At 42.6% G+C, this 19304-nt stretch overlaps 1 protein-coding gene across 2 annotated transcripts in view; it reads left to right on the top strand.

Annotated features, from left to right (window-relative positions):
- The window catches only part of LOC144754350 (dual specificity testis-specific protein kinase 1-like), a 358355-nt gene that overhangs the window by 263716 nt on the left and 75335 nt on the right, over positions 1 to 19304 (top strand). For both annotated transcript variants that reach the window (XM_078642037.1, XM_078642038.1), the window contains exons 3-4: positions 14469 to 14590; positions 18275 to 18323. In XM_078642037.1, the coding sequence (XP_078498163.1) occupies positions 14469 to 14590; positions 18275 to 18323 (171 nt within the window). The remainder of the gene's footprint in view (positions 1 to 14468; positions 14591 to 18274; positions 18324 to 19304) is intronic.

Below are 19304 nucleotides of genomic sequence, written 5' to 3'. Positions count from 1 at the left end.
ACTGACTTCCGTTTGCAGCCAAAATCAGTTTCAAATGAGTTTTTCTAGCTTTCAAGTGCTTTCGTTGGGCCTATATGTCGGCCCAGGGACATAAATATTTATTCTCATTTGCTATTAGCATTGGCCGTCTTCACTTTCTGGCATCGCCTTCTCCAACACTCAAAATCTTTCAACCAAAGATGGGGAGAGGTTGCCAGTATAAGCTTGCTATATTTGGAATAGTTTTCCTATAATTTATGGAAACATCCTTAATTGGGGTGGCTGTTTTCCACCTAATAGGGTTGACATGATCAGCACCGGCTATGTTATTGACTGCAGGCATTGACAGATCATTGCTGCATCTTCACTGTGGAGGCAGCCAGTCAGATTGTGCCTCATATACATAGGAGCTGTGTGGCGAAATCTACCTCTGGCGACTTGTAGACTGGACACCCCGCAGAAAGAGAAAGGGAAAGATGTATAATGCTAGGTTCTTCCTCAAGGCAATTCTGGACATTCGAGTTGAAGATTGTGTTCATTTTAATTCAAATCTCCTGCAGTGTGAATTAAAACACAGGACCATTGAGATCTTTTGACCCTCTTCTCATTTGTCTGTAGATACCCGATCAATCAAAGCGACTTCCAGATGTTGCGTCTACTTGTTTGAAGAAATCTCAATTGTAAACCAATTGTAACACTCTAAAGCGTGATCCTTTCCATTCAAGTGCAAGGATTCGTTTCATGAACAAGTTTTAAGAAAAATACATGGCTCACATGGGCATGAATGTATTTGCTATGTTCACACTCTATTGCCAAGTATACATGTTGAGGCTTCCAGCCAGCTGAGGGACAATTGCATAAAAGTTCCGTTTCAATGGTGTATTTTCTATTTCTACCCCATTCTATTAATTGTTAAACCTATTGTAAAGCTGACAAAATATTAAGGAACTGATGGAAATATTCTTTTTCTTTGAAGACAGACACCGATTGCTTCACAGAGTAGTAGCAAGCACTGAGAAGACACAGCTTAAATGAACTGCTGGAAAAAATACCGCCTCTATGAGCTATTATTAGATGTTGTTAAGAGGAATGGACCGCTCTAGAGCTGCCACCTAGGTTAGTTGTGTCCTTGAGGTGAGATGTAAATGATGTAGATGAACTCTAATGGGCATCTTCAAACATACACAGTTAGGTGTGAAAGTAATGCAAGGCTCTCTCTCATGTGATGAAACGTTTCAATTCTTGCCAGGAACTTGGCTGTAGCAAAAGGAACAATTGATGGACGGAATGCTGAACAATGCAAACATTCACCCCCAGTCACAAAGATCTGGGTTCAATCCATCGTTCTTTTGCTCACCGCATCACCCCAGTGTGGACAATGTGCTGTGGCATTCTGGTCCAGCTTTAACCGCGTCAGAAGATATACTGGGCATTTCAGCTGTGCGCCCAACACTCAGTCATCCATATCACCTATGGGCCCTGCTTACAGGCCGGCACCTGTGAGTTTTTTCTCAGCTCTTGAAACTGCACAATCATGAATTCTGTGTTTGCTCATAGCTGTTTCACCTACAAAGATATTTAGGCCATACAGTTTCTTTAGCATATTATCACCAACATACTCTAGTGATAACTCAACAGTATCGTTGAACTGTGCCTCCTTATCCTGAGTCATTTTGACAAACCCATTGCAGAATGGCTGTTCAGAATATTGCCTTACCATTCGTATTCCTGAGCACCAACAGTACCTTCAGATAGTACCCATTTCATTTAGATTAGCGTAGATGGCAGAAAAACCATTTGCTAATTATGTGTGTTCTTTACTCTATGGACTTTCGCTAGTGGGATCCATGCTCCCCTTATGTGCAGCATGTAACACATATACCTAAGTATCTCTTACAATGGTTAGAGATTGGTGGGGAGGCACCCTGTTGCTGGGGTTTGTAGTATTCTGGGAGTATGGACGCAAACATGGGTCTCTGTCATGGAATCCTCCTGTGGATTGCTTGGGCCCAGTGAAGGATATCTCCAGGGAAATGACCTTCACTTGACTGTACCGTGTTTCCACACACTCTACACCAATCTACTCTGCACCAATCAATCAATCAATCATGGACATTTATATAGCGCACTACTTACCCGGAGGGTCTCAAGGCGCTTGGGGGGGGGGGGGTGCTGCTACTGCTCGAACAGCCAGGTCTTGAGCTTCTTCCTGAAGGAGAGGTGGTCTTGGGTCAGGCGCAGGTCGGTCGGGAGGGAGTTCCAGGTCTTGGCGGCCAGGTGGGAGAAGGACCTTCCTCCTGTTGTCGATCTTCGGATGCGGGGGACGGCGGCGAGGGCGTGACTGGCTGATCGGAGGTGGCGTTTGGGAGCGTAGAAGTTGATGCGGTTGTTGAGGTAGCTCGGGCCTTGGTCGTGTAGGGCTTTGTGTGCGTGGGTGAGGAGACGGAAGGTGATTCTCTTGTTGACGGGGAGCCAGTGCAGGTCTCTCAGATGTCCGGAGATGTGGCTGCGTCGGGGGATGTCGAGGATGAGTCTGGCTGAGGCGTTCTGGATCCGCTGGAGTCTCTTCTGGAGCTTGGCGGTGGTTCCGGCGTAGAGGGCGTTGCCGTAGTCCAGTCGGCTGGTGACGAGGGCCTGGGTGACCGTCTTCCTGGTCTCGGTGGGGATCCACCGGAAGATCTTTCGTAGCATGCGCAGGATGTTGAAGCATGACGAGGAGACGGCGTTGACTTGTCTGGTCATGGAGAGGGAGGAGTCCAGGATGAAGCCCAGGTTGCGTGCGTGGTCTGTCGGTGTGGGTGCGGTGCCCAGGGCGGGGGGCCACCAGGAGTCGTCCCAGGCGGAGGGCGAGGAGCCCAGGATGAGGACTTCCGTCTTGTCTGAGTTCAGTTTCAGGCGGCTGGTCGTCATCCATTCGGCTACATCTTTCATCCCTTCGTGAAGGTTGGCTCTGGAAGCCACTATACTTTATGCCACTATACTTTATGCCACTTCACTCTAGGCCACTGAACTCCACTCTATGGTACTCCACTCTATGACACGCCACTATATAATGCCCTACTCCATTAAACTCTACACTACTCTGGCACTCTTGTTATGTTATGTTATGTTAATAGCCTTTTTTATAGCGCACGTACACCCACACGGCTTCATGGCGCTGACTACCAGGAAACCCAGATGGACAAGGGTTGAGCCTAGGCCAGAGAAAAAAGCCAGGTCTTAAGCTGCTTCCTAAACGCTAAAAGGTCGGTGCAGGAGCGGATCCCCAAAGGAAGGGAATTCCAGAGTTTGGATACAAGGATAGCAAATCTGCGTCCGCCCTGGCGTTGCAGCTTAAAGGTTGGCGTGAACAGCAGGTGAAGGTTGGCAGAGCGGAGATTGCGGGGAGGGGTATACCTAGACAGGAGGGTATTGATAAATTGGGGGCTGCGGGCATGGAGAGACTTGAAAACAATGCAGGCAGTTTTAACCGCTTCAGCGCGGCGCGAATTTTCGCGCTGTGCTGAGCGTTCTAAGAAACGGGTGTGGTCGTGACGGAACGGTTCCGTCATGAGCACAGCTCAACCGTCGCTCATGACGGAACCGTTCCGTCATGAGCATCGAAGGGGTTAAATTGTGCTCGTTGGGGAAAGGGGAGCCAGTGGAGCTGTTTTAACAGTGGCCTGGCCGACTGCCAGCGGGGCTTCTACACTGGGCCAGTCTGACACTACTCCACTCTACGACGCTCTACACAACTCCGTCTATGCCACTTGATTCCAGTATATTCTATGACACACTCCACTTCAAGCCACTCTAAGCCACTCTACTCTCACACTTTGTCACTCCACTCTACAACACACTACTCAATTCTGTTCCATTCCACTCTACTACACTACTCTGTGCCACTCCATGACAATATACTCCGCTCTACGCCACTCAACTCTACAACACTCTGCTCAACATTATGCAGTACCCTCTATGCCAGTCCTCTCTGTTCTACACCACTCCATGACACTCTATGGCAGTCCACTCTATAGCACTCTACTCCACTCTGACACTCTACTCCAATCTATGACAATCAACTCTGACTCTCTACTCCACTCTCCGCCTTGCCACTCTGACACCCTACTCCCTCCACAACACTCTGTGCCACTGCACTGTATACCACTCCACGACACGCCACTTCACTCCACGTTACTCAACTCTACTTTACACCACTCCACGACTCTCTATGCCACTCCATAACATGCCACTCTACTCCACGACACTCTACTTTAAGACACTCCACTCCACTCCACTCTCCTTTACACTAATAACTTTTAACCATGCTGAGCAACAGCCACACTGGTCTACAACATGGCTAAAACATATTGGCAAAACCAATAGCTCTTGCATGGGCAAGACCTATTGGCTTTGCCAAAGTTCATTTATTTCAGGTGGTACAGCTGGTACAAGCCATGTAGCATGCATCGGTTACCCAAGCCACCTTTTCTTTTATTGTTTAATTTATTGTGGAACCAGGCAAGCTCGCTTGAACTGAAAGTTAAATGTGACCAATACAATAAACATTAGTGCGAACAGCAGTTCACTCACTGTGTCCACAAAGCAATTTACGGCAGCCTGCCACGCAAAGATGGAAAAAAACGAGCATTGTGGGCAGTGCGCCCCTCCTGCGCTGCTTTTAAACCCAACCTCCGATCAGAGTCCCAGGAAAAAATAATTAAATGCATTTTGTACTCTTTTCGTTCTCTAACACGCTGCTTACGACAGTGGGTCCTCTCTGAAGATGTGGAGGGTGAAGGCACCTAGTCAGAGGCTGACAAAGAAATACAAAACATTCTAGTTTTACCAAGAAACACAGCATGGCTAACGAGGGGTCATGTTTGTATAGTTATACTTTGACAGGTTTATGATAAAAAAACTTTTAACACACCAGTATTTGACTATTTGTTACATAAGTCTGTGGCTGCAGTGTTGCCTTACATGCACTAGCACGGAGTGCTTTCAATGAAACGAAAAAAGTCGCGCTCACAACCCAACCAGTGGAAGGACACGTGCAAAGGAAGCAGTACTTTGGCCAAGTAAAGCCAGTGCACGCTGACTAATAAAAAGCTAGAAAATCGGTGTGAGGATGAAGCCTACCAATGATAAGCAATGGGCAGCCTCTAAGCCCCCTGAAAGTAAACAAATGTCTTGCAAGCGACCGCACATATATGCTGTCTTAGGCGATACCGAAAAAGACCCAGTGCATGATGTATATGTGCGCATGCGTTACCACACATAAGCACACGTGTCATGATGCTAAGGCAACCTCATTGTAACAAGATATGAGCATAGGTACCCCTACAAACATCATGATGCAGTGGACATTCGAGTTATGGTCCCAGAGTGATGATGTATGCAAGCACATCCTGACACAGCAGCCATTATTTTTCCACTTACCATTTCAAGATAGCTGTGCCATCTCTGAGCAGTAAAATGGCAAGAAAAATGACACTAAAGTGTATTTATGGGTACAAGAGGCATGGTAGCAAATTGCAGCTGCTAGACCTTTTTCCAAAGTAAAAAAAATGGAATAAAAGAAATGGGACATGGAGGAGTGGGGGAGTAACGGGTAAATAGGGGGGCTGTCAGAGGCGCAAATCAAGGCCTGCTAACGAACTGCAGAGAGTGGGGGGGGGCAAAATGGAGGGGGTTATGAACATATATAGAGGAGTGGGACAGGAAGTAGTTGGGACGACAGAGCAGCATAGAGAGTGGAGGGGATGTGAAGAGGGAAGTAGCACATGGGAGAGGGAAAGAGATCCATAAAACATGTGCACCCCTGTTGATTGTTAAAAGCAAAAGAAAAAAGTGGATCCTAAATGGAAGCACTGGAGGGATACAAGTCACACAATCAAAAGGAGATGTTAACGAAGCTAAGCTCCCAGGGATGAAGAAGCTCAAAAGAGAAAAGACAACGTTCGAATAAATAGCAGGCAAATGAGATTGACAAGAAAGCCAACCATCGATGAGCTGTAGGTTGACCCAAAGCCCTCTGTAAGTGTTGACATTGTACACAACAGGCCTTTAGTGAAATAGTTTTCATGTATTTGCCTGGTTGTATTAAAAACCTGGTTGAGAGTTCTTCGTGGAAGGATACAAATTGTCAAGTGTGTACTTGTTCCTTTTGCTGCACTAAGGTCCTCATTATGAGCTCAGGGCTAAATTCTGATCCCTATTCAAAACATGTTAACACAGGGATCAAAGGTATACGCTGTGTGCTAATTATCACTCTCTCGCTGGTTTTTCCATGATAAATTCCCTGCAGATGAAACATCCTGACATTTCTCGGGAGACAAGGCCGGAAAAAAGGCAAACCATGTGGAATTTGGTGGTTTTAAAAAGCAATTCTGCATATTATGCCTTGTTTTGCTGTTGAAAATTCGAAATAAATACTTCACCCTGGGAGAATGGTATTTACCACATGTAGTAAATACCCCACCTGATTCTGACAAACTTGTAATAAGGGCCTTAGTGTGTTATTTTGCTGTTAAGTGCCTGGAGACCTTTTTGGCATTAAATAGGGGTGACCCGTCACTCATACATATTCCCCACTCTTTAACAATGAGATTGGTAAAACGACCTACTCATCCACATAGTATTGGATGTTTATCTCGCTTTGTAGGTGATACTTTTAAGGAACAGCATGGTATACTTAACATTTAAGTGGTGTAGACATTCTGTTTAAAACAACTAAAAGTGACAGAGAAAAAAACACTATTAGCATTTCTAGATTCGTCGTGTTTTCTGAGTAGCTTCTCTTCAAGTTAGTCACTCTCTATATAGCTTCCTTTTGTTGAATTCATGGGTTGAAAGACAGATCCGGTTCTTTCATTTTCCCTACATTCCATTGACATAAAGGTTATTTGTCAAACCCCTTAATTAAAAATCTCCTGAATAAAGTTTTACATTCTCTTCCTTGACTTAATTAATGTGCACAAAAGGAGTCATTAACAACCCTGAACATACACGCTGGATGAGCGTGTTCCATCACTCCCTATTCATGGATGCCATTATGTCATCTTCTCCAAACTCCTGGTCCTTCCCATGATTAGGATTATCTCATGACGGAGCAGACAATTAGTTAACCTTCAGTGTCACTTGAGAAACCCAAAAAGGGTTACCAAAGCGAACCCGAAAGGAGCACTCCCCATCCCTCGCGTGTCATTGATGTGTAGAATGGAGGCTTCTAGGTCCCTTGGATGTGTCAGCTGTGATGTTGTCTATCTCCACATGGTTCACATGCAACTGTGATTACATAACACATGACTTATTGCATTTCTGATGGCATAGAGGAGCAGGGGCGTAGCTTGGTCAGTAAGATTGGGGTAGTGTGAGCTTGAAATTTTCCGACAATCAGGTCGGCATATAATGTAAAAAAAATACATTATATGACAAGCAGTGTGCATAGGAGGGGCTTATGGGCCAATGGAAAGGGAGAGGAATGCGGATTCGTAGGTGAGAGGAACACAATATTTAGTAAAATAATCAATATTTTTAGAAGTTTCAAAACGGATGAGAGCGTGTATGCTATTTGTCAGTGTGTGCATGCAAAATTTTCAGGTGAAATACGACTATACCCAAATGAATGCACAAGTACCCAACTATTCATTAGGAAATACATTTATTCGGGCAGTGGCGTAGTAAGGTCAGGTGGTACCAGGTGCGGAAAATTTCTTGCAACCCCCGGCTTGACAAAATGGCAAAAACATGTCTTTAAAACACATATTTTTGCCATTTTGTCAAGCCGGGGGTGACAAGTGTCACCACTGAGGGGGGTGACAAAATGGCACAAATATGTGTTTAAAACACATATTTTAGCCATTTTGTCACCCCCCTCGGTGATGACACCTGGGGCGGCCTGTACCCACCGCACCCCCCTGCCTACGCCCCTGATTAGAGGGGTGTAACATCCCATACACCCCGCCTGAAGCTACTCCCCTGAGGAGGAGACCTTTGTATGCACAAAGTCACTGTACCCTTTCTTAACCTTATTTGTTCCTTTCTCCATCTTCTAGCACTGCCAGTCTCCATGTCTGTGTTTATGAAGCCACTTTTTCCACATTGCCGTTCTGAGGCCCAATCTCTTGATTCACAGTCTTACCCTACTGTGAGCCCCATCCCTGCCATAACTACTGTGCCACTTTTCCCAGCTCTTCCATGTTATCCCAGCTGGTTGCCTTTTTTCCAAGACGTCATCCCAGGCGGCTGTGTTGTTGCAATGTCAGTCTGCCTGCTTTGAACCATTGCGCAGAAATAAGTCAGGCTGAAGTTGATACAATGTGATGATATACTCCAATTTTAAGATATCTGCAGTTCCACATTCATTATAACAACTTTGAGCTTCAGGTAGTTGGAGGTTCACTGACTATTCAGTTCGCCTCTTGTGGATGTGTGACAAGCATGGGCAAATCCAATTGAACTGGCTTTTTTTTTTTAGGGGGATATGTTTCGTAATAGTTGGGCGGCTTAGTTTATTTTTGTTCCAATTTTACAAGAAACGCTGCAGGGCATAAGAGCGCTGTACGTGAGCACCAAATTACATTACACATTTTTTTACACTGGGAGATAAAGTAATTCACCCAGAATCATAGGTCGTTGAGCCAAAGGTGTGTCTGGAACCGGATCCCTCTGTTCCAGGGCCGGCCACTCTGGCAGTTCGGCTACATCTCCTCCCACAACTTTCTTAGAATGTAAATCCCATGTGTGATAGGAACATGAGCCGGAAGATGAAGCTTGCATTTTTAGTGATGAATCTAAAAAGGAATATGCTGCAAGATATGAAGCGCAGTAGACAGTTTTGAAAAGTCGCCACTATTTTTGTTGCATCTTTAAGAAAGAAGCATATGAAGACATTTCCTTACTTAGTGAACAAAAATGGCCTACATCTAACATAATGCCATGACATCAAAGTAAAAAAAATCAACTTGGGATAGCAATTTGCGAAAGCATCGTAGCTTCATAGCAGTCTATGGCATTCAAAGAATCAAGACCTTCCTGAAAAAAAAAGCAATACATTGGCAATTAAAATGAAATTTTGTCAGCAAAATGAATACATCGGAGCTCAGCCTCTCTATTACAAACTACACGTCATGTGACATTTGCACTTCGACTACTTGAAACCACAGCACCAAAATCTAAAGACGACGAAAATGAGACAATGTCCCCATCTACGGAACTGCCTTGACATTGATAAACCCAGCGAAGCGATGGCGTAGTATGTACATACTTGGAATCCGATGGGTGAATGGGCTGACCCAAAGCTCACGGCCTCTTTCCATACCTCTTCCTATTGTACTATGTTGTATTGTAGTTCTTCATTACTGAACTGGAAAAAAGTAGGATATGGTTAACAGTTTACAGTTTCTGCGTTAATAACATTCCATGTGCCTGGAATCCCCACACGCAATACAACAAATTGTACTAATTGGATGTAATGAAGCCCTCATGTACCGACCTAGACCTATATCGCTACCCTTTTCTCCTAGTCATATAAAAAGCTCTAACGCCACCGTCTCATGAAGAAAAACAAAGTGAAGAGCTAAACCCATTGGATTATAGATTCATACCCAACTCCACTCCTGTCTGTTAGAGACCAACCTTCTCCAGGTAGTACCCGGTAACTCGCATCTCTTCAGTTTCCAAAATTGTTGTGTTATATACAAAACTGGTCTTTCTCTATGCTAAGTTCTCCTATAAACATTGTAAGATAAGTGTGAAACCTCTCCATGTGTTCCACCCTAATGCAGCAATACAGTGTTGAATTATCTTTTATCACCCGATCATGTCCCCTCCCTCCCCAATCTACGTGCCCATCTACCTTCCACCGCATACTAAATGGATACCTCAGGGAGTTGTCATTCAGCCATGATCCATGGTAGTATCCGTGACACTTTGTCATTTAATTTGTATTCTCTCATAGGATGCCATCTTACACATTTCCTCTAACCAGTCACTGTACATAGGCACTTGGTGACTGCCAATGCTGTGCCCACTAGTCGCTTCATGTGGTGTGGTAATGTGGGAAGGTCCACAGTATCATGTAGAAATACAGTCAGGGCCCACAACAGTGGGCAAGCCACTCCTCCCCGACCTGCCTCCCGCCCGCCGCTAACCAGGCATACCCTCCCGCCTGCCCCAACCAGGCATACCCTGCCTTCTGCTTTCTCGCAGCGCTAAAAGCAGGAAGATAAAATAGTTTTTAAAATACCATTTTATGTTTCTGCTTCTCGCACTGCGCGAAAGCAGTGGAAAGATGCTCCTGGACCCTAATGGAGTAGCCGCCCCTGCTTTATACGCTTTCACCATGGACATGGCGGAGGCTAATTGATGAGTTAATCAACTCATCATTTACAAACTTGTAATCAGGCCTTAATTCTCCCACAAAATGAGAATCTATGTGTGGTAAAATTAAGGCCTGATTACAAGTTTGGTGGTGTTGCAGCAGACCGCCAATCCACCGCCTCACTGCAACACTGGCAAACCCGTAGTCACACCGGCTGCCCGATTCCGAGTTGAATCTGGTGCACGGTGGTGTCTTTCTAAGGCTCATATGTGAGCCTAAGACAGGCAGCGCTGTGGGAGCGCTAAAGCGCGTTCCTGCACGACATGAACTGTGCAGTCCATGACGTCCAGGAACAGGGGGTGCAAACAGACAGGGGGTTTCCTCACCGCCATGGAAAGGGTCATGTTGAGGAAACTCGTAAAATGCTTGTCATATTGCGACCTCTGGCTGCTGCGCCACCGCCGCAGGATCACAGATCCCCGGCGGTTGCAGCGGTCCTGTGGTAGTCCCACTTCTGCACATGTAATACCGCAGTCGATCCACCAGTGCGCCACAGCAGCTATGACAGTCCTATGGACTGGGGGTGAATGTTTTGCCATTGTGCAACATTCCGTACATTATCTTGTGTGTTTTGCTGTTCACCCTATGTGGGAAGGGTATGCCCAGACGTGTGTCCCTTGCTCACTACGCCACTGGAGTCAAGCTATCCTGGCTGAAGACGGCTGATAGCCAGAAACCGGTCCTCGCATGCTTGATTCCGGTCCAGGGAAGACATGGCTGGCAGTTCGGGCTGGACTGATCCCATGAGGCACAGGGTCAAGACTGATTTGCATATGGCCGTGTCTGAACTGGGGTGGCTTGGTGAGCAAAATAACGATGGATTAAACCCAGATTTGTGACTGGGGGTGAATGTTTTGCCATTGTGCAACATTCCGTCCATCATCTTGTGTGTTTTGCTGTTCACCCTATGTGGGAAGGGTATGCCCAGACGTGGGTCCCTTGCTCACTACGCCACTGGAGTCAAGCTATCCTGGCTGAAGACGGCTGATAGCCAGAAACCGGTCCTAGGATGCTTGATTCCAGTCCAGGAAAGACGTGGCTTGGCAGTTCGGGCTGGACTGTTCCCATGAGGCACAGGGTCAAGACTGATTTGCAAATGGTCATGTCTGAACTGGGGTAGCTTGGTGAGTAATAGGACGATGGATTAAACCCAGATCTGTGACTGGGGGTGAATGTTTTGCCATTGTGAAACATTCCGTCCATCATCTTGTGTGTTTTGCAGTCCTATGGATCGCCTTAATCCTAATCGAGCCCTTAGTCCTCAGCTCTTGTATCAGCCTATAGTTTTGAACTCTTCAACATGGACCTGCTACCCTTGATATGAAAGTCTTGATCTCTTTTTCAATTATCTTAATTAATTATCGTGGTAATTTCAATGGCAGTAAGTCTAACACATAATTGAACCTGGGAGCAATATTCATTTTTGTAATTGGTATTCTGCCCCACAGAAATAGTTGTAATTTAGACCATTTTAAGAATCCAGTTTTCATTTTATCAATCAATCTTGGTAAGTTCTTTCATGCCATATTTTCTAGTTCCCACTTAATATATATGCATAGGTATTTCAAATCTGATTAGGTCAGTTTAAAGGTCTACCTTCCTGGTACAAATTGTCAATGACAAGACTTTATACTGCTCTCTCTTCATTCCTCATTCGGTGGTACCCTACCTCTCTGCATGGTTCTTGCACATCACCTATTTAAATAAAAAAAGGACAGCAATATTATTTTAAAAGTGTATTCAACATTAATTTGAATATTATTAATTAATGTATAATTGCTTAAAGATTTAAGTTAACAAAAACTCACCCACAGTAAAATGTTTATTTTTATCTAATGTGTATTAAAAATACTAAAAGCTATGCATAGTTAATTTGAATTAATCTAAATTATTTTACAAAAAATGTTACATGTATTTTTTTCATTTTAAAACTGTTAATTAAAAAAGCATAATACATATATATAATTTTTATTGTATACATTTTTGACATTAAATCAAATGTAATTATATTTTTCAAACATTGAAATACGTCAATCTATTTTAAAAATATGTTCATAGAGTTTTATTTTAAGTACTTGACTCTATAAAGTTCTATAGAAGTGTGTTGCAGTTCCAGTGATTGGCCATAAGTGATGCTGGACTTATTCCAGATCCTAGCTACAGTGCATTAATGACTGTTTTGGGTATTGTGGTAACTTTAGAAGTATCGTTTTTGAAGATCAATGTGCTAATTCTTTCAGGGCTGGATGATTAACCCTCCTTACCACTCCCTAGGTCCCTCCCATTTTGTATTCTACATTTTCCAGGCACTCTCCTCTGCCCCTCCCACATTTACTACAATAACACTTATGCTCTTGTGCAGAGATGTCCACAACAGTGGCAGAAATCTCTGCACAGCAAAGATAGGAGTGCCAGAGGCTGAGTTGTCCAGGTATAGGCTAGTGAACAGTTTTTTTTTTATTTTTTATTTCAAAGTATTTTATTGAGTCTTTTATACAGATACATTCGCTTTACTGTTACAGGGTACTATTGGCTGATGTTGTCATGATTACAGGTAGTTGATATACATGTTAGACTGTACCCTGTTTTGATGTCTTGTAAGAATATTAAGAAGAGGTGAAAGAGAAGGAAAGAGTAGAGAAGAGAGGGAGAAGATAGCTACAAGAAGACTACGTTTGCAGCGGCATAGTAGTAGTAATGTAGCACTACTAAATGTACTACAAAGTGCAGCTTGTGAACTGGGCCCTTCATATTTTGAAGCACAATTCTCTCTATAATGCATAGTCTTTGGACTGATGACTAAGCTGAAGTCTGATTCATGTTTCAGGATTTCATACGAGTCAGGTTTGTTTAAAATGTTGTATCAGGCTGTTTTTGATAGGGACGTCCATTAAAGCCTATTTCATTATTTTGTAAAAAAAAAAAAAAAGAAAACTCGTTAAATGTCAAATAAGTATTCATAACTTGAAACTTTGAACTAGGGACATTTTAAAAGTGACATCTATTAGAGCAGTGTCTTTGGAGTTAAAGAATGTTAAACAATATATTGCTGGTTTGTGTACATACTATCCAGTAATCATGAACTGCACAATAATGAGTAAAAGTACTACAATTTCATATGTGATCAATATGGGTACACCATGACATTTAACAGAGAACGAAAGTGGTACATAGTTAGTCCCTTACTTTCCTCTCTTTTGGTCCGTCCATCTCTTGAGGGATCTGAGGGGCCTTTAGCGTGCATGAAGTACTATACAAATAGTTAACACAACAAACTCTACCGTTCCTTCGATGCCATATGGCACGGAGCATCAAATAATATTTATTGAATATTCGTTCACATCATGACATGCTCAGGAGATTGTAAAACTTGCACACGGTGTACTCCTGGCATTATCCTCAAAAGGGTGCCATGTGCATTTGATTACTTAAAGCATGACCGAACCTCTATTTGTATACTAGTAATGCACCTCGACTTTCAAGGTGATTAGATGGTATAAGTCATTTGTTGGAGGTCATCCACAAACTTCCTGTAATCTCGAAAATTGAAGTCACTTGTTGACACAGTGAAAAATAATCTCTCTCTCTCTCTCTCTCTCTCTCTCTCTCTCAATGAAGTGTGTAATTAGTATTCGAACTCCACACGTACTTTGATAATAGGGTAGGTTATAAAGCGGACCGAGGCAAATCTAACTGTGCTTTTCTTATATACTCCATCAAAAGTACCTAAACACACTACTGGGACGGGTCCTCACAATGCACCGGTCCGCACAGAGATAGTGTATGTCTGGTTCTGACAAGGTTAACCCATGCTATGAGGACTGAGCTGCTCCCCACAGCGTGGGTTATAAATGCCCACACACTCGCTCGCATTCACACACACTTTCTTTCCCATACTGTTCACTGTTAAAGTTAGGATGGCAAAGCAGCATAGTTTCATCATGAAGCAATAATTCAATAAAATCCCAAATGAAGTTTTAACACATACTTTATAATCAATTTCACAACACAGTACATCACACAGTATGGTTGGGTAAGGTGGTTGTTTTTTGTATTTATTTATGTGTGTTGTATTTCACTCTACATAGTTTCTAATAGAAGAATGATGGCATCTCTTCTGTAGGTGACAAACAGTTCCACCTCCAAACCAATGGTGGTGAAAATTTACAAGAACGATGCGGATCAAGAGGTGATTGTGCGGGAGATCACCCTGCTGCAGAAACTGTCGCACCCCAACATCGTCAGGTGAGCTTCCAACTGATAGGCCGGCAGCAGAGCCAGATCCCGGGTCTGCCTCCTGCTCCCCTGTACTCTGGGTACAAGGAGAACAAGGCACGGGCTGGTTTCACAAGCAATTTCTCCTTGATTACAATTACAGATATTTCTTTAGTAGAATTTTTCTAAAGGATGACTCCCATTTCATTATTTGAAAACATTTTGAATCATATGAGACAATGATGAAAAGAACATGTCATGTGAAATTAAAATATTTATTTGTTAATTTTTCTAATGTTCTGAAACTTATGTTTGTACAGTTGTATTTATGTATTTACTCATTATTGTGTTGCATGGTGCTCCAACATGATGTAAAGAGTTAGGGCCGAAACATCAGAAATCCGGGTACAGTTTCCATTTTGTGACGTGTCAAAATATCTTGGGTGGTTTCGGTCCAGCAACATCTAGTTTAACCATATGTACTTATGCTATGGAGGAAAAGTCAACCTGAACTGTTTGCTAAAGGAAGGCACTGGTCCTTCAGCTGAAGGATGTTGGTCCTGGGGTGTGCATGGGATATGAGAAGAGGTTTTTTGAAAAGGCAGAGTTGAAACCCTTTTTTTAAATTCTCTTGATTGAGATAGTTTCACAAGGAAGGCTTGACATTCAGGTCATCAAACAAAATAGAAGTTAGCAATGAAGGGATATTCTGATTTTGCAAAGGTAGGAAAATCATAGGTTTAACCATTTTTCTAAGTATACAATGAGCTTAAAAAGAGAAAGAAACCTCTGCAAAACATGTGTATGCCATTTAGGATGGGTACTCAAAATATGGTCCTTTTGGCCGCTTGCAGCCCCCCGGATCTTACCTGCGCTTCCCTGATGAACAGCAGCGCTGATCTGCTATTTACGAGACTGAGCACTAACATTCAGCAAAATGTTAAACAAATGAGCATTTATTTATTTACACGTTAACTGAAGAAAAGTAAAAGAAGAAAAGAAGGTGTCCTACACCCCTTATCTTTAGGAACATCTTTATTTGCAAAGCCATCTTGTTACCAAAATGTAAAAATATGATAACATCTTTTCAAAATTAAAAAAAGTCTGTTTCTTTAACGTACAGAAGCCTTTCAACTTTGTACATCAAATGATATCACTACATTGAGATTAATTTATTAAAAGTTATAGTTTTCAAACATGAACTTATAAATATTCATGCACCCCCGCCCTCACAACTATGCCATTAGTGTGTTAAGACCATTAAAGATAATGGGGTAGCCCTGTGTCCCTCAGAACCTGGGTATCGGTACTATAATAAACAATTGATTCTGTTGGGTGATACAATTGCTGTGCTTGCAGTCACATGCATCATTGTAGGAATTTGCGATTCCTAAATTGCGAAAATTAAGGAATCGCAATTTAGGAATTGCAAATTCCTATGCATTAAGAATTCGCAGAAGTTTTTGCGATTTCTTAATTTTCCTTATTTGCGATTCCTTAATTGCGAATCGCAAATAAGGAATCGCTTTACATTGATTCCTATGGGCCTATAGGCCCATAGGAATCAATGGGAAGGCATTCTCATTTTGCGAATTCGCAATTAAGGAATCGCAAAATGAGAATGCAATTTCAAGGGTGCAGGGGGGGTCCAAAGGACCCCCCCTGCACCCCTGAAATGTCACGTAAGTACATTTTACTCACACACGTCCCAAGGACATGTGTGTGTGTAAAATATAAGTTTCAAAAATGCATTTTTTTGCATTTTTGAAACTTTTCGCAAATTACCATGAAGGTTTACTTCATGGTAATTTTCCCCTTCCAAATTGCGAATTCGCAAATTAAAAAAAATCATGCATAGCATTTAAGAAATCGCAAAATTTGCGATTTCTTAAATGTTATCGCAATTTGAGAAATCAAAAAATATTGCAATTTCTTAAATTGCGAAAAATGAAAAAAATTATGCATCCCCAAAAAGGTTTTTGCATTCGCAAACGGCCGAATTTTGCGATTCGCACCGTTTGCGAATGCAAAACAGCTTGATGCATGTGGCTGTTTGTGTAATCAATACAATAGTGCCCATATATTTTAAATATTCATTCAACAGATAATTTTAAGAGAACACATATGTGATAAGAACACACAAAAAAGAACATGAGTTGGCAAAGCAGAGTCTTAATTTACTCTTTTCTTATTTACAAGAAAGTTAAATATGGCTGTCACAAGCACAATTGAATTGCGGCAAAACAAAAAAAGGTGACTCCTGTGAAATTTAGGTGAGATAAAGTGACAAGTGAAATTAGTGATGGGCTGTATGCATGACATACTGTGGACTTTTTATAGCACTCACTACCTTCACTGAGACTGTTTCTAAGCACCTCTGATGCTTTACAGATAAAAGACGTCATGCATAAGGAGACTGTCAAGCCTATAATTCTATTTTACCCCAGTTCAATAAATCAAATTATTTTCTTTCCACACTTGACTAGCCAAAGGTAGCAATAAGTAGCAGAAAAGGGTTGCCCCAAGGTATGGTACAGGAATAGCAACTCCGATACAGCCTAACACAGTATTGCAAAATCTATGGCTCTATTTACTAGGCACTTAATTGTGAGGGGAGTGTGGAATTAAACCTTCAGAATAACTCTACCACTCGCTGTCCACACCATGTACATGCTTTTCCTCCTTTATGTGCACACTACACTACTCAACCCTCATCTTGCTGGCATCAATGTGGGCCTCGGGCACCCCACAGACCACTGGGAAAATGTTTGCGAGTACCCATGACCTAGAAGAAGAGGCACAAAAGGGGCAACAAAAAAATCAAAAACTCATGTTTCAATGCTCTAAGGGGCTTGTCCCAGCATCAGCCATCTTGTGCCAACACAGGAAAGACTGCTGCTCGCTGGGAATGCTCTAATGATAAAAAGTGCGTAACCCATAGCCATGGCACCCCACTTCATAAGAACCTACATACTAGGGTCAAATCATACCTCATCCCCCTTAATGTTAGACTGAAATATCTAAGCTAACTCAACGTGAGTAAATGCCTTCTTCCGCCATGCTCTAACCTGTGCTTCAGAGGGTAGCCCAGAGGTACAACAATGCTTCGGTTATTTAGCTTGTTCTCTTAATCACTTCACTGTCTCGGGCTGAGGTCTTAGAATGACAGTGGGCGGTAGTCCCCATGACACATCTCCTGTCTCACTTTCAAGCGGGCTCTTTGAAGGCCAAGAGACCCAGCTGATGGTCCAGGACGATCCATAGGAATCCATATTGTGCTCAAGTAATTGCTACCTTAACAATGGTTTGTTGCTAATATAGAGACATGCATTTGAATATTTAAAAAAAAAATGAAATGCAACATCCTGATTTAAAAAAAAAAAATCTTATTGTAGTAACTCAGTTACATGTGTACCTTCCTTTGAATCGAGGAACTGATCCAATGTTTTGGTATTTGGGATGAGGGTACATCCTGTTGTCGAGATTCTTCAAAATGCATGTCTCGTTTATGGGGAGCATGTGCCCCATTATTATAGTGAAATGCTGTGCTGCTGAAGACCCTCACTGTCAAACATGGTTTCTCAGCAACTTTTTTGCTCAGCCATTCACACCCTGGTTGCACTTTTGACAGACTTCAATGCAACACAATGGCGATAAATGTGAACTGTACAGTGTAAAAATAAAACTAATTTCGTATATTTTTTTTTTCTTCAGGTATCTTGGAATATGTGTTAAGGATGAGAAACTCTACCCTATTCTGGAGGTAAAGCCCTGCCATAATATAAGGTCTTACTGCTTTCTTTTCTTGTAGCTATTAGCAAAATGGCGCAACCAGTTTTCAGAACAATGGAGTAACTGATGGTGGATTTATTGGAATAGTTCAAACATCAAATCTTTCTAAAAGGCAGCAGTATATACAGGTTTTTCAGGCTGGTGTGTTTCCTAGGGCAAAAGTAATAATCACTCTTTCCCAGTCCTATGGACTTGCCCAGTTCTAAACCGGTTCAACGTGTCAACCAAGATGTCTAACCCCTTGACTCAACCGCTGGAAAATTTCCCATTCACCAAACTCCTGAATTTCAAATAAAGCCTTTTCTTGTCTGGTGTTGCCATCTTGGGTCCCTCTGCCATTTAGAAATGTGTGAAGTTTTTTTCCTTCTGACCTTCATATATTTGTCGCAAAAATGTTTTAAAAAACTGAAAAGTTGCAAAGTTCTACTTGACTTGGTCTTTCGTAGGAAAACCTGAACTTGCAAAACTTTAATACTGCACATTTGCTATTTTCAAGATTTTGTATGGGCGTGTCATGTGACGTTCGTGAGTGAACTGGAAAGTACCTCTCCTCTCACGAGTGTTGCGTCACCTCCGAGGAAAAGGTGCTCAAGACAGACACTCGCATAACCCTCGCAAGTTTCAAGAGTAACACAGTTTCACTGTACTCGCAGAAAGGCACACCCATTTTCAGCACCTGCTTACACTCACAAGCTCAGGCACATGAGAAGGGGATTTTGGAAACTCTGGGAACTAACTACGTGAAGGTCCGTAATTTGGAACTATGAAATCCTCTCCTCGGGAAACAAAAACGTTGCCCATCCCACTTCTCTCCATGTGCTACTTCCTTCCTTAATGCATTTTTGCAAGGACTGAAAACTTCTATTATTATTGTGGTTTAGTTGGTCTACTTTTAGGTACTGGGTCATTTGATCTCATTTACGTTTTTGTGTTTGTCATTTTTGTGTCCTTA

This window comes from Lissotriton helveticus, chromosome 5_1 (genome assembly GCF_964261635.1).
Source record: "Lissotriton helveticus chromosome 5_1, aLisHel1.1, whole genome shotgun sequence".
NCBI classification, from domain to species: Eukaryota; Metazoa; Chordata; class Amphibia; order Caudata; family Salamandridae; genus Lissotriton; species Lissotriton helveticus.
This window is presented reverse-complemented; position numbering and strand designations above follow the sequence as displayed.